At 36.3% G+C, this 20,756-nt stretch overlaps 1 protein-coding gene across 1 annotated transcript in view; it reads right to left on the bottom strand.

Moving 5' to 3' along the window:
- Nucleotides 1-20,756, bottom strand: part of LOC107675872 (stromal interaction molecule 1-like) — a 61,525-nt gene that overhangs the window by 15,234 nt on the left and 25,535 nt on the right. The window contains exons 4-7 of the mRNA XM_016470370.1: nt 14,252-14,366; nt 10,927-11,038; nt 9,530-9,645; nt 2,998-3,175 (exon numbers count right to left, since the gene is read on the bottom strand). Of these exons, the coding sequence (XP_016325856.1) occupies nt 2,998-3,175; nt 9,530-9,645; nt 10,927-11,038; nt 14,252-14,366 (521 nt within the window). The remainder of the gene's footprint in view (nt 1-2,997; nt 3,176-9,529; nt 9,646-10,926; nt 11,039-14,251; nt 14,367-20,756) is intronic.

A 20,756-nucleotide genomic window follows, 5' to 3' on the forward strand; every position in this document is an offset into this window, starting at 1 on the left:
TATACACACACACACACACACACGTATATATATATATATATATATATATACACACACACACACACACACACACGAAATCGTCTGCCTCATGAAAAAAAATGTATTTAAAAAAAAATGTAGTTAATATTTGCATCATTTAGGATTTATTTTATCCACCCGCAAATAATCAGAATGCATTTTTTATTACCCGACCCGCGGATTATCCGCAGCGCCCGTGGATATAGGGCGTAAATCAGACGGACTTACTGAACAACACGCAAATTCATTCTCTGCCAGCAGGAGGTGCTTTAAAGCGTGAGAAACAGAGGTTTCCCCAGTAACGGCTGTACACAAAGCAGCACTGACTGAGTTCACAAAAGCTGCTTTATCAGGCATATAACATGCAAGATGAAATGAAAATGACATTGAACATTTTCTAAAGATAGTCTTCCTTCAGAAATACAGTGATATAAAACCACCCGCGCCTCGTTTTGATTTTTAAACGTGCAGTACGTGCTCATGTTTATTCAACGAAGCCTTTTGGAAAATCCGTCAGTTTTGATAATGTGGCGAGCGCCACAAATAAATAAATGTATGGGAAACACATCCCACAGCACAACCACCTGAGCCCAACTTCAGTCTGCTCATCACCTTTTGTAGCCGGCGCCATAGCCAGACTGATAAACAAACACAGACAAACACAGTTAACTTCGGGCCAGGCACGTGCGCCCGATGAAACAGTCTATATAAAGCTTGAAGCATCAGAATCGGCCGATCACCATGACAAGAAATCGGTACTCAGTATCGGCTGCAAAAATCCTGATCGGATCATCCCTAATTATATGTTTTAAAATCAAATCAAATAGAAAACAGTTTAAATTGTAATAGCCTTGGTGATTTCTTTCAGAAACATTAAAAAATCTTAAATAGTTCAAAGGTTTGACTCTTAGTGTATGCATGCATAATGTATTACATAAAATATTAGTAGTAGTAGTGGTAAAATACTATATACTGCTCTCAAGTAAATAAAAATATGAAAATATGAAAACAGAATGTGTATAATTTTAAACTTGCGTATTCTTTTGACTTTGACTGGTAATGTAATCATCTAAGCATCCTACCAATACCACCGCAACAACCCAGAATGACCTAGCAACCTCACAGCGGCACACTAAAGCGACTGGAAAGCAATGCCACCCACCCACAACATCCTTCCGCAAATGTAAAAGTCTACTTCACAACATGCAATTCCAATCAAACTGAATTGTAAATTGCCATGCAGAAGTGGCAGCTTACATTACGCCTCATTTCTGACTCAGAGTGACTGGACAGGGATCGCGAATGTGGTAATATGGAAGAGGCTTGTCTGGTGTGAATTGCATCAACACACCTACACAGGAAACTGCTGCAAAGCCTGACTCAACTGCCGCGGCCTTGATAAGCCTTCACAATACGTCTCAAATGGAGAAAAAAAATGCCTACATACAAACAGCCACTGCAGCTTGTTTAAAGGGCAAGCTGACATTTCGTTTAATCTCGAAATGTTCCTAAAACAAGCCTACAGCAAATTAAATGTACTTTTTGGGAAATGACAGCCCACAAGGACCTGCGTTCATGTATGACATAACTGGCTGAGGCATTCATTTTATTTTTATCCTCGAGTTAAAAGCTGAGATGATTCAAAGTATCCGGGGTTAATCACCTCCCTCCGGGGCGACCAGAGCACTGTAGGCCTCTCACCCACCAATCACCAGAGACTTGACCCGGTGACTCTGCTGGTTGCGTCAGAACACAACATGCTGGACATCCTCCACTGTAACAAATACACTCTGCATAGTTTCCACTGCCCCTTTCCCTTCACACACGCTCACACACTTCATTCATATGTTAAAGGGATACGGGAACTTTTCCGGACACACACACTCCTGTGCCTTTCTCTCAAAAGGTGACAGACTATGAGTCTGCATGAGGACTCCTCAGGAAGCTAGCGAATGACGGTTGGAATTGAGGGATCAGAGCCTTATCCACATTCTCACATTCCTAAAGATTTTCAGCATATGTGTAATGGTTTGCAAACTCCACTGTCTGATGTATTCAACACTTGCTGGTAAATATTCTCAGTGAGCAATGGGTCATTCTATGAAATGGGTGCCTTTTCCGATTTGAAAACAAATTGTGCTGTAAAGTCTTTCGGAAAAAGAAAGTGAATAATAAATTGCATAATGCCATATTAAGATACATTTAATATTTTAATGTATGTTGGAAAAAAAACGGTAACAAGGTTAACATATTTGGTTTAATTTGACATTACAAGTACCACAAGGTACTATTTTATCAAATATGCATTTTTCATTTGTCATATCATAAAATCATGAAGCCATCATAGCATTAAAACAGAACTTCAAGTCTTTTAACTTAAGATAGAATGACAGACAGAATGACAGATAGATTTCTTCCTCATTTTCAAGCCATTCCTCTTTGTCTTAAACATATGTTGTCTACTGCAGTTTATTCCCATGCGGCTCCATATCCTGTTCCCTCAGAAGGGAAGTCCAGGCTCACTAAACACTGTAAAAACAGACCAATCAGTCTGATATCAAAGCTTACAGGAACTCATTTAGATAGTGACAGCAAATCATAAGTAATGCCATTCTCACTTTTTGAACTCCTGTGTGGTAAAAACATAGTATATGTCAGTAGTTTCTTCCACTATAAATAGGATTACAAGGCTCAACTGGAGGTTCAGGTTATTTCATAACCTGGTCATTTTGAATATCAAAGCAAGGTGTGCCAGTTTTCAAAAGCACAGTTTAACTTCATGCAACAATGTGGCATTAGACACATCGCATCAGACAAAGATGCCGGTCTAACGCATGCTCACGCACAAAAAACAATTTAAAAACAGTGCAGACTGACAAAGGAACGCCTTACACATGTGCCAAGTGCTTCGAGAGTCACTACAGAGTTTCTCACACTTGTCCAAGAATATAAAAATAGAGGAGCAGAACAGGTTCTCACTTCTGCTGTAGGTCGTGAAGGCTCTGCTCCGCCCGTTGGAGGCTATCCAGGTCGTTCATCATCTTCTTCATGTGGTCTTTAGAGTGCCGGTTCTGGATGTAAGCGAACCAGCAGCCTCCCATTCCGATGACTATTGACACCACCAGCATGAAGTCCTTCAGATGGTTATGTCTGTTCACTGTGAGAGACAGAAACCAGTATGTACTTCAGACAAGTAGTCCTTTAGTAAACACAGTAAGACACAAATGAACTCATTATTTGCAACATTTCTAATAAGACTCATACAGTAAATCGACCTTAGATACAGTATTTCTTTCCATAAGGTTTTACTCAAGAGCAGGCAGAGAAGAATCAGTGAACAATGTCTCTGGGTAAAACAGCCATTTTATTAATAGATTGAACAGTTTTTGAATTAATACTTTTCCGTACTGAATGAAACAAAGGACACCTTCTTCAACAGCCTTCACATGAGAAGTGTGTTGATGATGCTTTAGAATGTTGCATATGTAGGCAGCTCAAAAGGTTTTGGAACAGATTCCATGACCCGTTTAAGAGTGCAAAGCTGAGGTGTAGATTGTAGTAGTAGAAGTCAATCTGCATTCTGCACAATGAGGTAGAACATCGAAATTCAGTTTGCAAACCGATGCACACAAAACACAGGCTTTCTCTGCAAGCTGTCCAAATGCTTCCCACAAAGCTGTTTAATGCATGGTATTAAAAGCTTTTTTCTTGCAAATATTGAACTGGAACAGAGAGTAAGCTGCAGTGCTTGCATCTCGTAAAGGTTAAAGCGTTCATTTACATTTACTGTAGGGATACATGGGCTTCTGTGGTTACTGCAATACTTGCCACTGCTGTGCCACTGAGCAAGACAGTTAACCTAACAATAGCCCCGGGGACAGCACACAGCCCTGACCCTGGATGACTCAATTTCTTACTCTATCTGTACATAACCATGATTAAATATAAATGTCTGCGTTGAGAGATGGAAAATAACACTCTCTTCTCAACTCCTCATCCTCTAGGAAGCACGACCGGTTGTCTCACACGAAAAATAGTTGGTCTGCATTAGCTTGATAGCTTTGATAACCAAAAATCTAACACACTAAATCACTTTTTGCAGAGGTTTTGCCTTTGACTATAAGGATATACACTACCAGCCAAAGGTTTTTACTATTTTTGAAAGAAGACTCACCAAGGCTGCAATTATTTAATCAAAAATACAGTAAAATCAGTAATATTGTAAAATAATTACAATTTAAAATAACTATTTTCTATTGTAATATATTTTTAAAAGGTAATTTATTTCTGTAACGCAAAGCTAAATTTTCAGCAGCCCCATTACTCCAGTCTTCAGCGTCACATGATCCTTCAGAAATCATTCTGAATCAATATAAAACTGATAATACTGAACAGCAAATCAGCATATTAGAATAATTTCTGAAGGATCATGTGACACTGAAGTCTGGTGCAATGGCTGCTGGAAATTCTGCTCTGCATTACATTTCAAAATATATTAAAATAACAGGAATCAATTACATTTTTGCTTAAAAAAAGCTTTGCTGAGCTTAAGGGATTACTTTTAAAAACATTTAAAAAAATCTTAATTCTTCCACACTTTTGAATGGTAGTGTAGAGTAACAGGAAATCCAAAGGAAGGCCGGACTTAAACCTGCATGACCCACATTAGAACCACAGCTCAATGTGTCTGGAACATCTGCACTAACAGCTGCACCATGGCTCTAACATTAAAAAAAAATCTCTAAAGCAGAAGGCTGTGATGGGACACTCTCTGGAGACAAATTATTCAAATGTTGTTGTTAAACGTTGAGGCGTAGGCTTTTAAAACCTGCCAACTGTGTCAGCGTTTTAACAAAAACGAGGGATATGCGAGTCATGTTTCTGACGATAGCATTGTCCTGAGGTACCGGGCAGCTGGAATTGGTATCTAGAGATCGGTAGGGCGGTGTTAAGCCATCACATGCAGGCTGCACCATCTCCCTGGTTTCCTGAAGCCGGACCTCTTCAGAGTCAACTTACACAATGAGATCTGCCACATACAGACCCTCTTGTCTATGACTCCCTGTTAATATCTCTGTGACGATCATAAACAGTCTCAATGATGGCTGACAGCAGATGTTTTTCTAATAGGAACCACAATAGGGAATGTCAAATGCAAATGCCTAATATTAAGGTTGCTGGATTTGAAGGGTAGAGTTTTGTAAGATTTTAGTTTTATAGTTAAGTTTCTTACAACAAAAACGTGGCAATTTTCCATCATCGCTCTAATAGAAGGACAGAGGTCTTAAAGTAATAAAACTCAGCATGAGACAATGAAAAAAAAAGTGAGATATGATGCAACGATCAATTGAAATTCATCTGCTGAAAAATATGCAGTAGTGTTCAAAGGTTTGGGGTTGGTAAGTTTCTTTTTTATGTTTCTGAAAGAAATTTCTTTTGCTTAGTAAAATTGTGAAATATTACAATAAAAAAAAGTTTTCTATTTGAATACATTTTCAAATGTAATTTTTTACTGTGATGCAAAGCTGAATTTTCAGCATCATTATTCCAGTCTCCAGTGTCACATGATCCTTCAGAAATTTTAATATGCTAATTTGTTGCTCAAGAAACATTTATCATCAAAATTCTTATTTTCATATTGTTGCTGACAAATGCCCAATATTAAAATGTACAGTTTTTTTCTAAATAATAATAAAAATCAGTCAGTTAAAATGCTATAAGTGAATTTAAGCATCACAATATAATGTACAGTATGACAAAAAATTGCAATCTGCTACAGATAACATTTAACAGTGATAATATTAGTGTTTTAAAGATTTACTTTGAGTGTTAGATTAATCCAAGTTTAAAATAAAAAAATAAAAAATCTAAATTTTAATTGAAAAACTATTATCAGCCAATAAAGTAACAATTTATCATGCATCCATATTTATTATTTTCTGAATTTCATAGCTTCACACTGTGAGTGTTGTTGTGAAGTGTTGTGTAAAACTATAATTTTAAAAGCACAAGGTAGCTCTTTTTATACAACAAGAAGGAAATGTATACAGGACATAAAAAACAGAACACCTGCACTCTGTGCACAACATCTCTGACAGGATGATCCAGCTTTTTTGGGCCAATTCGCTTTCAAGGAGCTATAAATTCAAAATAAATATTTATAAACAATGCCAATAACAGAAGGGAATGCATGTCACCTAGCTAATAAAAACTAATGCTTTGGCCAGATCTGGAACAGCATTCTGAACAAGACATTTAGCGTTGTGCTAAATCACGTTCATAAAATGTCAAACACTCTCATTCTAGCACTAAAACAACTTTGTTCCTGCTCATAACAAAAGGCATGTGAAGCACATGGTTATGTCAGCCCCGGTGTATTCTGGGGTGTGGCGTAAATCAAATCCCATCGCAGGGTTACTGTACAATCTGTGACCTGCAATCCAAGCTGATGGATGGTCAGAAAACAGAAAGAGCGCATGCTGGCACAGACTGATCCCGTTTCCAGGTCGAGGCAGATTCTTTAGATAACACTCCCTGGAATGCAACAGACTGTGTAAGAATGTGCTCCTGGGAACAAGCATTTGTGCAAAGACAAAAGGCGTCGATGAAACAAAAGAAAGGGAATGGATCAAAAACGGTCTCTCTTTTACAAATACCTGTAAACCTGCCGAACCAGTACAGCAGCATTCTGGAGGGTTAGACACGATGGGCCGCATCCGTTTTAGTGCGCCAAAGACGTGTGCTCAGAATACAGAGTGATCGTCTACACCCTCCCTTATCCAACCCCTCAAGCCTTCCCCATCGGCCAACAGCAGATGACTACGAGCCTCGCTAGACCTGTGCATGCTGGCTAATTGGTCTCAAAGAACATTAAAAAAAAAAAAAAAAAAAAAAAAAAGGACCACTGCAGAAAAAATAAATGGAAGTAATTGCATTGATCGATATGGCGAAATATGGCAATGGGTTCGTCTGGTCTTTTTGTCTAGAACTAGCTTAAAAATGCTATTGTTAGCCTGTTTATGGTCTCTATAATACACCTTTGTTCAAATTTTTTCCATGTTTTCATAGAAATTAATAGTTTTATTCAGCTATTAAATTGACCAAAAGTTACAGTTAAGACATTGTAATGATATTTAAAATAAATGCTGTTCTTTTGAACTTTCTAATTACCAAAGAATCCTGACAAAAATGTAACCGTTTCCATAAAAATATTAAGCAGCACAACTGTTTTCAACACTGATAATAATAGTTTTTTTTATTTTTTTTTTTACAATCGCTATGACAATTTTTTCAATATTTGTAACAATTTTCCTAAACTCAACATCCGTCTGTATAGGTAATACAATTAATGCATTACTTGTTGCTTTGACAAAAGGCATGCAGTTAACACACATTAAAAATGCTTGAACTTATTTTACACACAAGCTCAAGCAAGACCAAAACAATGGATTTTTACTGCCAATTTTACAAATGCTTTCACACTGCATGTCAGAACAGATAACATCATGTTCTAAAACCTAACTTATAGGCTAAAGTCAAAGTGAACAGCTGTTCCTATTGTGAATTGAAACACAAATATATCCCGTTTTTATTCATTAATGAGAAACAGCTGATTGAAGTTATGCAAATATATAAATTACAGCTGATTCCCATCTAGGAAACAGACTCAGGTGTTGAGGTTCTTTCAATCGCATGACCATACAGTATACAGTAAAAGACGACCTCTTTGGGCTGATCTTGTGTGGAAAAGTGCACTCCTGCATAAATGTGAGACTTTAGAAGATCTGCACCAAAGACTGGTGCCAGAGGTAGAAAGGGGACGGGTGGGAAGCCACTTGCCAATAGATGTGATCACATGGAACATGGAACATGTGGCATTACACTATTCCCGTGCAGTCACAGACTGGTTTGACACCCATCCAAGAATGATGTCCATTTTCCTTGCCCCTTACTCCACTTTCCTCAACCTCATTGAGGAGTTTGTCTCAGCCTGGAGACGGAAGGTTTTTGACCAAATGACCCTCCTGGATGCAATGGATGCTGCATGCCAAGACATCACAGCTGAGCCAGGGGTGGATAAGGCATACCAAAAGACACCTTGCCAGAGAAGAAGATATCAGGTGTGATGTGGATGAGATCATGTGGCCGAATGCAGAAGACCATGCAGATTAGATGACTTTTTTATTTATTTTTTTATTCTTCTGTGGCTTTTTCTGTTTGTATATTTTTGCATAATAAATGCCAACTGTATTATATATTTTTGTTATCTTGCAGTAATTTCCTGTTGCAAACAAAGCCTTTACTTCAGTAATTCTGTCTCGGTCTTCTTTTTTTTTTTCATAAACCGTACATTCTATAAAGCTACTCATTCATTTTTCGTATTGAATTTCTGTAGCAAAAGAAACAAAATGCATGCATTTACCAAACCCAACAAAACAAAAATGTAGAGAGACTTCAAATAAACTGCAAAACACAATCTATGATCAATACAATATAGTATTGTATAAGGGCAGATCTGACACATACAGTAAAATAAAATAATGCAGTTTTTGTAATTCCATCAGATGTTAGTGTTTTTATGACATTGTGCTTTGATTGACTAAACGTTCCTGCTGGAAGAGAACATGTGTTAGTGTTTTGGAATAAGTATTTGATTTTGAGACATGTTTGCAGTGTTTTGGTATTGTGTTCGTGTATTATTAGGGCCTTTCGCACCGCTTTAGTTCCAGAACTAAATGTACAGTACTAAAGTACTGGGACGATTTTGCGCAAACTATTTCCCAGTACCATTTAAAGGGTTGCATTCGCACCGACAGTGTGTACTAAGAAGTGACGTAAGCCAGTCAACAGCAATGTCATTTGTGCGCGGAGCTCTGTTTTTGTTGTGTCTCGCGGGTTTCACAATAATGGACATGGAAAGTCGACGTATACGTAAGCGGTGCGAAAAATGCCAAAAAGTGGGTAGTTCCAAAATTAAATTCTGGTACTATGAAAAGGTTCCCACGGTGCGAAAGGCCCTATTGTATTTTGAAATTAGTGTTGGAGTTTAGTTTACAATGTGTGATTTTGAGCATGAAATTAACCGTTTTGCCAATTGTGTGTTATAGGTGCGTTGGTGCGTTAAGAGTTTAGAAAAATTGTAAGGAGAATTGAAAAAATTTGTTCTCAGATACCAATCCTAAATCAGAAGAAACGCCATGTTTGCTTTTCTACCGCCCCTCCCACATGTACATCAGTAATTGCTGTAGATAAGCAGGTTCCTCTGAGCTTATTTGCATGTTTTAGTGGGCTATCAATCATCTGCTGCTGGCTCACGTTTGAACATGTTTAAAGATAAAGACAGATTACACAGTGAAACAATCACAACTACGCAGACACACGGTACAGATTGCTAAAAACATTTCTAGAAATATATACGACAGCTATACAACAGATTTTGGTTAGTTGAAAGTTTGCGATTTATGGCTTTGGTTCGATTTATGATGCTCTACCAGAGGAAAATCTCACTCACTCATAGGAGCTCCAAACAGAACGGTATCCAGAGCCTTGAGCTGTAGTTTCTGAAAGTGACTCCGGTCCAGAATCTTCAGGACGGTCTGTGTCAAAGTAACGTTCTTTACCGCCAATCTAGAAAAGAAAAAAAATTATTAATTAATACAGAAGTGGAGCAGACACGTTCTGAATAAGAGGCCAGACTTATTAGGTCAAAAAGAAAAATGAGTTTCAGAGCTAAATACGAAACATTTGACCATAATAAATAGGTTTTAAATCCATGAATGATGCTCACAGCGGTCGAGTTTTGAGGGCCAAGTAATTCCTGTCTTACCGAAAATAGAATAAATGCTCAGTTAGGACAAGTGTCAAATGTTTCCCATCACACTCGGACCAAACTCATTTAACCAGCATGTCAGAAGTTAAGAGCACAGTCTCAAACATATTTAACACATCCTGCTCTTTTCTTTAAAGCTGCGGTGTTTAATTTTTTCACTACTAGTCATCACCAAATGGCACAGAGATTAGCATGAATTCCAGTTGTCTGGGCATATTAAACTGGGATAATATTTGTTTTATAAATGTTATATTTACTTACACAACACCATTAAAAATTTAAGGGTCAGTCATTTTTTGAGAAATTAATACTTTTATTAAGCAAGGATACATTAAACTGTACAACAAGTGACAGCAAAGACATTAGCAATGTTCAAATATTTCTATTTCAAATGCTGTTCTGAATTTTCCATTCATTTGACCATATAAATAATTACATATTTAATTACATATACACACACACACACACACACATATACATACATACATACATACATACATACATATATATATATATATATATATATATATATATATATATATACACACTGTATATATGAAGAGTTTATTTGCAAAAACCGATAACAACCGTTTTTTTTAAACCGTTTTTAAAACATTTCAAAAATCATGTTTTTTATTATGTTATCATGTTTTTATTGTGTTAGTTATCTGTATTTTTTAGTTATTTTTATTAAGCAGCACAACTGTTTTCAAGACTGATAATAATAGCCAGCTTATTAAAATGATTTCTGAAGGATAATGTGACACCGTAGACTGGAGTAATGATTTTAAAAATTCAGCTTTATCATCACAGGAATAAATTACATTTTAAAAATAGTAAAACAGAAAATGTTATCTTGAACTATAACCACATTATTTCACATTATTACTGCATATTTGATCAAAATGCAGCCTTGGTTTGCATTAAAGACTTTTTAACAGTAGTGTGCATGTATATGTGTATACACAATTATAAACACATATAATGCACTATTAAAATATTTCAATATTATCAAAATTATACTTTTAGAATTACAGCTTTAAAGGACCACTCTACCCGTTAATTGGTCGTTTACTCACCGGGGCATGGATGTACCATTGAAATTCAACTTCCGGAAGGTGTCTTCATATTGTGACAGCTCGACATAGTCAATAAGCCACTCCACAACCTTATCCACTGTCCAGTTGTACACTGAGGAAGAGAAACACAAAGCTAGAATTAGGCCAAATTCATGAGCATCATCACGTATCAGAACTCATTTATCAAAACAAGCTGATAAATGCTGTGTAATACAATGTGTGACCAAAAGTGGGTGGTTTTGACTTAAAATGAGTATCCTAATGGAGTTTTTAATTTAGTAAGAATCGTGACGGTTTTTAAAAAAACAAATCGTTACATCATCAGAGGTCTGCAGGGAATAGAGCGTGAAAGAGAAAAAGTGTTAATATCTGATTCTGAAGAAGCTTCTCTTTCATGCTGGATTTATCGCTCTTAATCAATTGATAAATGATCCTAATCATACTGTGTGCTTTTTTTGTTGGCCTTTCAATTGCTGTTTGTACGACTGTATAATACGAGCCTGGTGAGATCTTGGGTAGAAGCCAAATCTTTCATGTCAAACTATATATATCTTAGAACAAACTTACTTAAAATGGGGTTTATGAGAAAACTACAAGGGATTTGTGAGGTAATAAAAGCTAATAATTAATCAAATTAATTTAAAAAAATTAAATAAAAACTAATAATCCATCAAAATAAAACTTACTAAAAATTCATATTTGGAATTATTTGTTTACCCACGTCACATGACTTTTTGGGACATTGCTAGGGTTATCTGCCGGGTCACATTCTGGCGATGAAACATGAGAAAATTCGCAAAAAACACAAAAAGTAGTTTGCCAGAGGCCAAGTTTCATTGCAATTAATCAGCTGTCAATGGCAATGACACACTAAGCGATCAAAGCTGCCCATGATATTTCAATGAAAAGGGAAAAGACACCAAAAATAAAGCATTCAGAGCAGAGTGACAGCTGGCATAAAAACCATCCAGCATAGACATCACATTTTAATGGAGTACAAATATTACCCTGGCATAAATAACAGACATATTCACTGTCACACCACATTTGGAAAAAAAGGCAGACACTGCCAGCTCTCAGAGAAAACACTGTAAGAGTATATCTCTCTCTCTCGCCTGACCCTGGCACAAACTCTGCTCAGTGTGTGTGTGTGTGTGTGTGTGTGTGTGCTGGGACAGATCAGCTTTCATAGCCTTGGCTCTTCAGCTGTGCTTTGAGGAAGAGCTGCAATGCAGGATAAAGCAGACCAGAGAGAGAGAAATAAAAAGAGAGAGAGAGAAAACAAGGACCAGAGGAAACACAGAGAGAATGCCTGAACCCTAGACAGACATCGTGGAGGGTTTATAGTAAGATCCAAGAATACAGTAGTTCAATGTGCACAACCAGAACACATGCATGACGCATCATGCAATCCCATAATACAATGTGCTTGACTTGACTTTTCATTTCCAGATGAAGGAAGTGCAAGTAGCACGTGTGACTTTTCATTCATTCATAGGGATGTGGCAAACTATATTTTTAAAACGGGTTCATTAGCAACATATCAGCACTAAGTGCAACTCTTAAAAATGATAACTAACAGCTTTAACATACAAATAGGTTAAATTACAACCTGCATTACCGTTCAAAAGTTTAGGGTTGGTAAGATTTTAAATGTTTTTTGAAAGAAGTCTCTTGACTGCATTTATTTGATCAAAAATGCAGTAAAAACAGTAGTATTATGCAATGTTATTACAATTTAAAATAACATTTAATATATTTTAATATGTAATTTATTTCTGTGATGGTAAAGCTGAATTTATAGCATCATTACTCCAGTCTTTAGTGTCACATGATCCTTCAGAAATGATTCAAATTTGCTGATTTGCTGCTCAAGAAACATTTCTTATTATTATCAATGTTGCAAACAGATGTGCTGCTTAATATTTCTGTGGAAACCAAGATACTTTTTTCAGGGGTCTTTGATGAATAGAATAGAAAATTTGAAAGCACAGCATTTATTTCAAATTAAAATCTTTTGTAACATTAAAAACACTTCTTACTGACCCAAGACTAATAACCTTTTATTGCACTAAATTATCACAGCATCAGTTATAATGGGATAATCAATGATGCTGTCACTATATTACTAGCTTCCAATGTAGACGGTAAAAATAATATAGATAAATGATCTAACTGCCAATTTGGCTGCTGAATAACCAGTATTATTTTCTGTTACTTTGCATAGTTTCGTTTATTTGAGAATGAGGTCACACAAACTAGTGTTCTTATGGGCCTCTTAACTTAACAACAAAAGATAAGGGAATCGTATTTTCCTTGCATTTAAAAATGTATAGGTAAATGTATTGTGTTGTGATGTCCTGACTTTACACTAATATATGGTTACTTACTAATTAAACATTATTTTATTTATTTATTTTTCTTTCAGACACAAACCTGTGACAATTGCTGCAATGTGCAGCAGTAGATACACTGCAGCAAGCAGCACACTTTTATTCCTTTTAGCATTAGTTTTACCAAGGCCTCATTCACAGCTGTACGTTTATGAGCAGGAGCACATGTTGAGTGTTCTGGAGCAGATCTGGAATTTATCTAGATTTGGAGGAGGTGTTGAAAACCATTGAAAAGTGGCTCCCTAAGCATTCACACTCCTGCTGCTAAGAGGCCCATGTAACACTCAACACATGCCCTACAAAATGTACCATGCATTAGCATTATGATTGTACCATGTTACATTAAGGTATAGACATATTGTTATTATTATTATTATTATTATTACTAAAAAAACAAAATAAAATACTTCTGTTGTAATATTTCACTGTAAAATAAAAAATATATATTATTATTATTATTATAACACAAATAATAAACATTGTTGACATTTTACAGTACTGTAAAACAAAAATATTATGGCATTGATCATTTTTCCATGTTCCTTTACCACTGTATTAACATGGCCAAGTAATATAAAAAAACAACAACATGTTGTTATTCATGATACATGCCATGGTAAAACCATGTGGTATCACAAAATGAATTTGGGAAATATTTTAAATTAACCGATTTTTTTTCCCGCAGCATTTCATTCAGCAGTACAGTTCAAGGCACATTGTGCAGTCAACTGAAAAAACTAGACATAAAAAAAATCTGACTCTGACATTTTAAAGTCAGCAAAAACCTTGTAAGAATGTGAGGCCGCATTAGCAAAGGTCAACCGATGAGCGGTTTCTCATGAAAAGGTACAACATATTCCCCACTGCATGTGAGAAAAGCCTGACAAGCAGCTTTTAGCGCTAATGGCTCACTATGAAACGGTCGCGCTCACCTTCCGAACTCTTCCAGGCATTCCACAGGTCCTCCACGCTTATGAGCTGGTCGTCACCGTGGAAACTGTTGTGCTTGGCTTTGGGGTCATGGTAGTTGAGGTCCTCTCTTAAAAACTGTCAGATAACAGGGAACAAAATTAAATCTATTCCAATTAGCAACACAAGGATGCCAGTGAAAACTTTGAATGTGATTGCAATATTCTCCACTAGCAGAGATGTATTCTTTATGTTTCCTTTATAAAGAGCTCGAGAGCAGAGATTTATTTATTTTTATATTTCCTTTACGAAGACCTTGAGATGGAGATGTGTAGAAGAATTTCTTCGTGTATAACAGCACAAGCTGACACAAGCATACACTTAATGCAGCCCCTAAAAGTACTACAGTGGTACCATGGTATACTGAAGATATCAGATATTACAATACTTACAATAAAATATTATAAAATAAAAACGAATTAATATAAAAATAACAACAAATAAAAAATGAAAATACCAAACGTAAAATGAAAATACCATAAATTAAACAATATATATATATATATATATATATATACACACAGTGGTGTGAAAAAGTGTTGGCCCCCTCCTTCCTGATTTCTTATTTTTAATGATCAAAATAAAAAATATATAAAATACCAACAATAAAATAAATATAGATATCATTAAAATATATATAATATATATTATGAAATATTAAAATAAAACAAATAACAGTAAATAAATACATATTTTTCTAATGGATAACAGATGCTTTTACAGCTATGTAGGGACTTAGCCTATATCTTAACCCAGCTATGACAAGCAATACTACATTTTGTTGGTCGCTTGGTTTCCAAGCTGGATAGTCCTGCCCACACCGAAAACTTACTGGACTGATAATGATACTTTGTTTGACCATCATGAGCAAATGACCAGAACATAATTCAATGACAATAAACTGTTTACTCTAGATAACAGCCAACCCATGTCATTGGACAGGGTCTATCTTACATGTAGACAATGTGATATTTTAAGACATTCTGGGTCTATTAATGCCGTTGAGTGTTCTGAACATACAGAGAGCAAAGGCTCTGTTTGCTCAGACACAGCAGATGGCAAAAATGATTACGCAACAGAAGGTTTGAGCGCAGTTCACGGGATATTTAAGACGGTAAAGAGCTTCAAACTGTGGTTAAATTGCAATCACTGTGGGAGATTTGTCATAAACATGTAAATATTTAGACAGAGACCAACCACACCCATTTTCTTGAAATCAAATTTGTTGTTTTAACAGCATTCAAAATGGCTTACGACTGACATATTGAAACATGTAAAGATGCTTGGCTTTTCCCCCACAGTGGCAATAATTAAAATCCACAATTTCACTGGAAACGATGTCACCAAGCCATTAAAAAAAGAAAATGAGTAATGGTTTTCAAACACAGGCCAAGACATGCTTCAACATGCCCACTCAAAGACAAGTGTCGGGCAAGATGAGCAAGACTGCAGTGAGGAAATCGACCCTGAATGTAGCGCAACCGTTTCTAACGGTTAATTTTTGCGATCGTAAACTCCACTCTATGCCATCAAACAGTCATTTGGAGATTTTGGAAAAACGACTCTCAGAAGAATACCAGGAAGCTGGCATCCATTCCGTGGGATTTGCCTTGAAGCTGCTTCGAGAAGGCTGGAAGCAGCAGGACAGCACGCCTACACAGCATATCGCTCGACTGAAAGGATGCCAGGAAGGGGCAGGCCCTGCGGATGCTTCTAAAACAACACCCAACAAACACGATGACCGGTTTTCCTCAGGCAAACGGCCACCGGTTCCAAAGCAGCATCAGAGATTTTGGATATCATTCATAAAAGAGAGATGGTACAAAAGGCAAATGAGTGCGTTTATTGCTAGGGAACATATTGCTGAAAGAATGAACAGGCCTAGCCTGTCGGGACTTGAGTCTTTCGTTGCGGTTTTGAGTGGGCTAGTGTTGTTCAGTGTTAGCTAGTGGGCTAATTCACATTGGTAGCTGCTAGGCTAACTCAATGTGGGTGAAAGAGAAAAACAGATTACAGTATAATGAAACAATGCTAGTTCAGTGAAAACATTATATAGGACTAATTCGAACTTAATCCATATGAAACAAGTCCGATTTTTTATTTTTTTTATTTTGGAACATCTTATTGAACCGTATATATACAAATATATTATAATATTGGGTTCACACTTAAAAAAACAAACATTTCATTGAGAGGCCCAAACTGAGCAAAAATATGTAATTTGGTACAGAATACAGATATTAATTATATGACCAACAATTACATTATGATAACTTATGTCAATTAGGGATGCACCGATGTATTGGCCGCCGATATTTATCGGCCGATTTTTCCTCAATTTACAACCATCGGAATATCGGATATATAAGGAAAAAGGCCGATATAACAAACCGATGGTTTATTAATTAACTGTGTGAAGGCACGGAGCTGTATAATGTCTGTTGTAGTGTTGTCAAAAGACCCGGTATTTCGGTACCAAGTCGGTACTAAAAAAATTAAAATGTTACGGTACCAGGTTTTCTTAAGTACCGGTGGTACCGAGTACCCGGTCAACCCGGTTCTTGAAGCACTATCCGAAAGCTATCCTCTTCCAGTGTTGCCAAGTCCGCAGTTTTCCTGCGGAATTGGGCTGCTTTAACACTGTTGCCGCGGGTTGTTTTTCATGTCCGCGGGTTGAAAAACGACCCCACTAACGTGATATTTAGCCCCTGGAATGCGAATTTTACCAGGGGAACCCCACCAAAACATGCGTATTTTATCCTCGGAACGCGATTTTTAACGGGGGATCCCCTCGAAACGCGAATGGGCGGGTTTTATTGTGAAAACCTGGCAACCTCTTCTTAAAAGCAGTGGCGACCTCAAGAGGAGGAAACGCATCAAACGAACAAAACATCCCTATCAAGTTGAAGCAGGTAAGTTTCCATTACATTTGTAATATTTAGAGCTTCTGTTATGAATATTATTCCATATTTTAATTTGAATTTCGGATTGAAATAAACATCGCCGTTAGCGTATACGTAGTTAATCGTTAGCATAAGTTTTGTTTAACGTTATTAATAAAAATGTTGTTCAATTAGCATGTTTTTGTGTTTTGCTTTGGTACCGAAATTGGTACCGAGAACCGTGGATTTTCACTGGTATCGGTACCGAATACTGAAATTTTGGTACCGTGACAACACTAGGCACTATAGTGTTTAATAAACAGCTGTTTTACTAAATTCTGTGAGCTGAGGTGAAATTCAGTGCAGTCATGTATCGTGATACGTATCGTATCGTGGCATCTGTATCGTGATATGTATCGTATCGTGACTTTGCTAGTGATACACAGCCCTATCGGCTATATAAGGAAAAAGGCCGATATAACAAACCGATGGCTTATTAATTAACTGTGTGAAGGCACTGAGCTGTATAATGTCTGTTGCATAATCCTAGCGCTGCTGTCTGCACTTTAATGCTAATCAAATAACAAAAGACAAAAGATCGCACAGTATTCTTGACTAAATAACTTTTGTAACTTTCATAAGTTTAGCGGACCTCATCTAAATGATGACTAAAATTTTACTGATGTTTTATTAAGTTTATTGCGTCCTTTTTCACTCCAAACAAATCACCATAAGAGCTAAACAAAACACAGCACGAGAAGTGCACATTACACTCTCTCTCTCAGTTGCCTTTTCAGGGGGTGCTTAATAAACTGACAAACTTTAAATCCGAAGAACTGCGTGCTTTCATTACTCATATAACTTAAGCTCCGACATAGACTAGAAAACCCATCAAAATAAGTGTCCCACCTTAGTAAAGGAGATCTCATAAATATTTACATTTACAAAAAATATTAAAATGTATACAAAAACTAATCAGAAAATTAATCATAATAAAGTATGTTACAATAAAGAAGGATTAATATGTATTTAATTTATACAGGGAAGTGTTATTTTACATTTGTTTACTTTATTTCTGTACCTGAAAACTGTTAAACCTACCTAAAAAGCACTTTATTTAATATGTATCTTTGTTCTGTTGTATTTATGTAGGCCTGCTGAATGTTAAATGGATCCAATCCATGTTCATTAGAAATTATTTGATGATGCAGCAATAAAACTCCTAGTATAATTTAATGCAGGTGTTTTTGAACTTTGCTGATTTAAAACATGATCAAAATACTATCTATTTTGATGACAAAATTTCAAATAAGAGAGCAAGTGACAAATATCGGTATCGGCCAATAAGTGTTTGTTAAAATCGTTATCGGTATCAGCCCCAAAAAATCCTATCGGTGCATCCCTAATGTCAATCCATGAGATTTTTAAAACCGTATAGCAGACTAGTTACATAAATTGCATACAGATATCAGTATGTTTTAGTAAGATGATATTTAAATGCTTGGATTTTATGATCAAAGCTCTGTAGTTTTTATTTTGGGGGGCAAAATATAATGATGATTGTGAGATGGAAAAAAATAGGCCTAAACATTCATCAAACGCCTGATGCATCATATTTGATATGTGAATCTGAAATTGATACTTAGAATTTGAATGATCAAAAAAAAAAATAATAATAATAAAGCCTAACAATGCAGCTTGAAAGTAAATTATATAAAATGCAAATATGCCAAGAAGGTTATCCATCTTATTTTTCATTTTGAAAACAAGCTATTTCCTGTAAATGTGCAAGACTCCGATTCATTAGCCACTAAAGGTAAATAGCTAGAAGAATATCAAATGTAGGTAAACCGTGAAACGTGCACTATAAACCAGCGTGATTATGAGAAAGAGTTCAAATAATATTATAAAGACTGTTTTTGTAGATCTAAAAATAACAGGTTAAAAATGGCTAAAAATAAACTGGATATTCCACAAAAAACATCTACCAACAACCACTGCATCTTTATAAACTAACTGACAAGATAGTTGTTGGATGACTAGTATCATAACTATCTTGAATTATCCTTACTCCTGACTAGTAGTGAAACCAATGCCTCAAATTTGTTCCTGGAGCTCAATGACATCTGAGATGCTAGTGATAACTGCTGAAAAAACAAGCAAAATATGCCATTTCACAAGATGAAATTAGGGCTGGGCAAAAAACTGAATGCGATTTTCATGCGCATCTCGTCAGTAAAGCCGCTTTTGGTGATTAGTAGTAAATCTCTCTAGCACGTGCTTTCAGATGGAGCGGTGTTTACTACACAGAGCCGCAGTTCACGGACAAGCTACACAACATCGTGTCGATTTTGAACACGATTTTGTGTAGCTTGTCAGTGATCTATGGCTCTGTGTAGTAAACGCCGCTCCATCTGAAAGCACGTGCTGGAGATTTACTACTAATCACCAGAAGCGGCTTTACTGATGAGATTCGCATGAAAATCGCATTCGATTTTTTGCCCAGCCCTACTAGTCTGCAATGTCCTTGGGTGGTAGAATGTTGACATATGCATTACCTCATAACCAGTAGGGCAAAAGTCTTTAAGATGACAAAAACACATGACAAATGACATGCACAATTGTAGATTTTGTATAGTAATTCTTCTTTTATCCCTCGTAATCAGTGGGTTTATTATTAATGACAGCTCAAGCTGATCCTAGATGAGCACTCCTACACATTTTGTGTTAGACACCTACACATGGGTCTGAACTAGCGGTTATTTCCTCTGCAGACCACCTGACTCAGAATAGCACAGTGAGATGGCTTCTGGTTTCCTGCAGAAATTTTCCCTGCATCTTGCAGCCCAAAGAGCAAAATAACACCAACCATGACACACATTGCTGCACTACGTCACACAGGCTGATACAATTCATCGTGTACTAATGCTTTAACAAGCCCAGATCACTGGAAAGGGCATTAGACAGGATGAATTAGCCAAATCTGATTATTTACAGCCATCCTTAGAGAAGGTTAAAAGGATGCAGTCGACTTGAGCACTATAATCTTGAACTGCTAATAAGGCTGTGACTGTTTGTTGCGGAAGATAAAAATCCCATTAATTTTCCCCATACATAAAATATGCCAAATTCCCAGTAAAGAATTACATGATCCATTATCCAATAATCACAGAAGAAAAAATAACAAAAATAAAATATGATTAACCTAAACAATATTTATTAGTATATATATGTTTATTATTATTATTATTATTATTATTATTATTATTATTATTATTATTATTATTAATATGAATATCAACAAAATGTCATTATGTAAATATATAGTAGCAACCCTCTACATTGCGAGTAAATCACTCGCATATGCGACTATTGTATTTAACGTACCATAAACTCTAGTGTGAAGGCACACGGACTCGCCGTCACTTTGTTTCACACACACGCAGCGAGAGAGGGAGAGAGAGAATTGACGCGCTACCTATGCGCACTACATGTAAACGATATTCTTTGTTGTATTTTGCTGTCAAATTAATGGAGTTCCTTTGGAATTCTTCAGCTTTTAAGAACTACCGCTTTCTCCGGTAGT

This window comes from Sinocyclocheilus anshuiensis, unplaced genomic scaffold (genome assembly GCF_001515605.1).
Source record: "Sinocyclocheilus anshuiensis isolate Anshui unplaced genomic scaffold, SAMN03320099.WGS_v1.1 scaffold1832, whole genome shotgun sequence".
NCBI classification, from domain to species: domain Eukaryota; kingdom Metazoa; phylum Chordata; class Actinopteri; order Cypriniformes; family Cyprinidae; genus Sinocyclocheilus; species Sinocyclocheilus anshuiensis.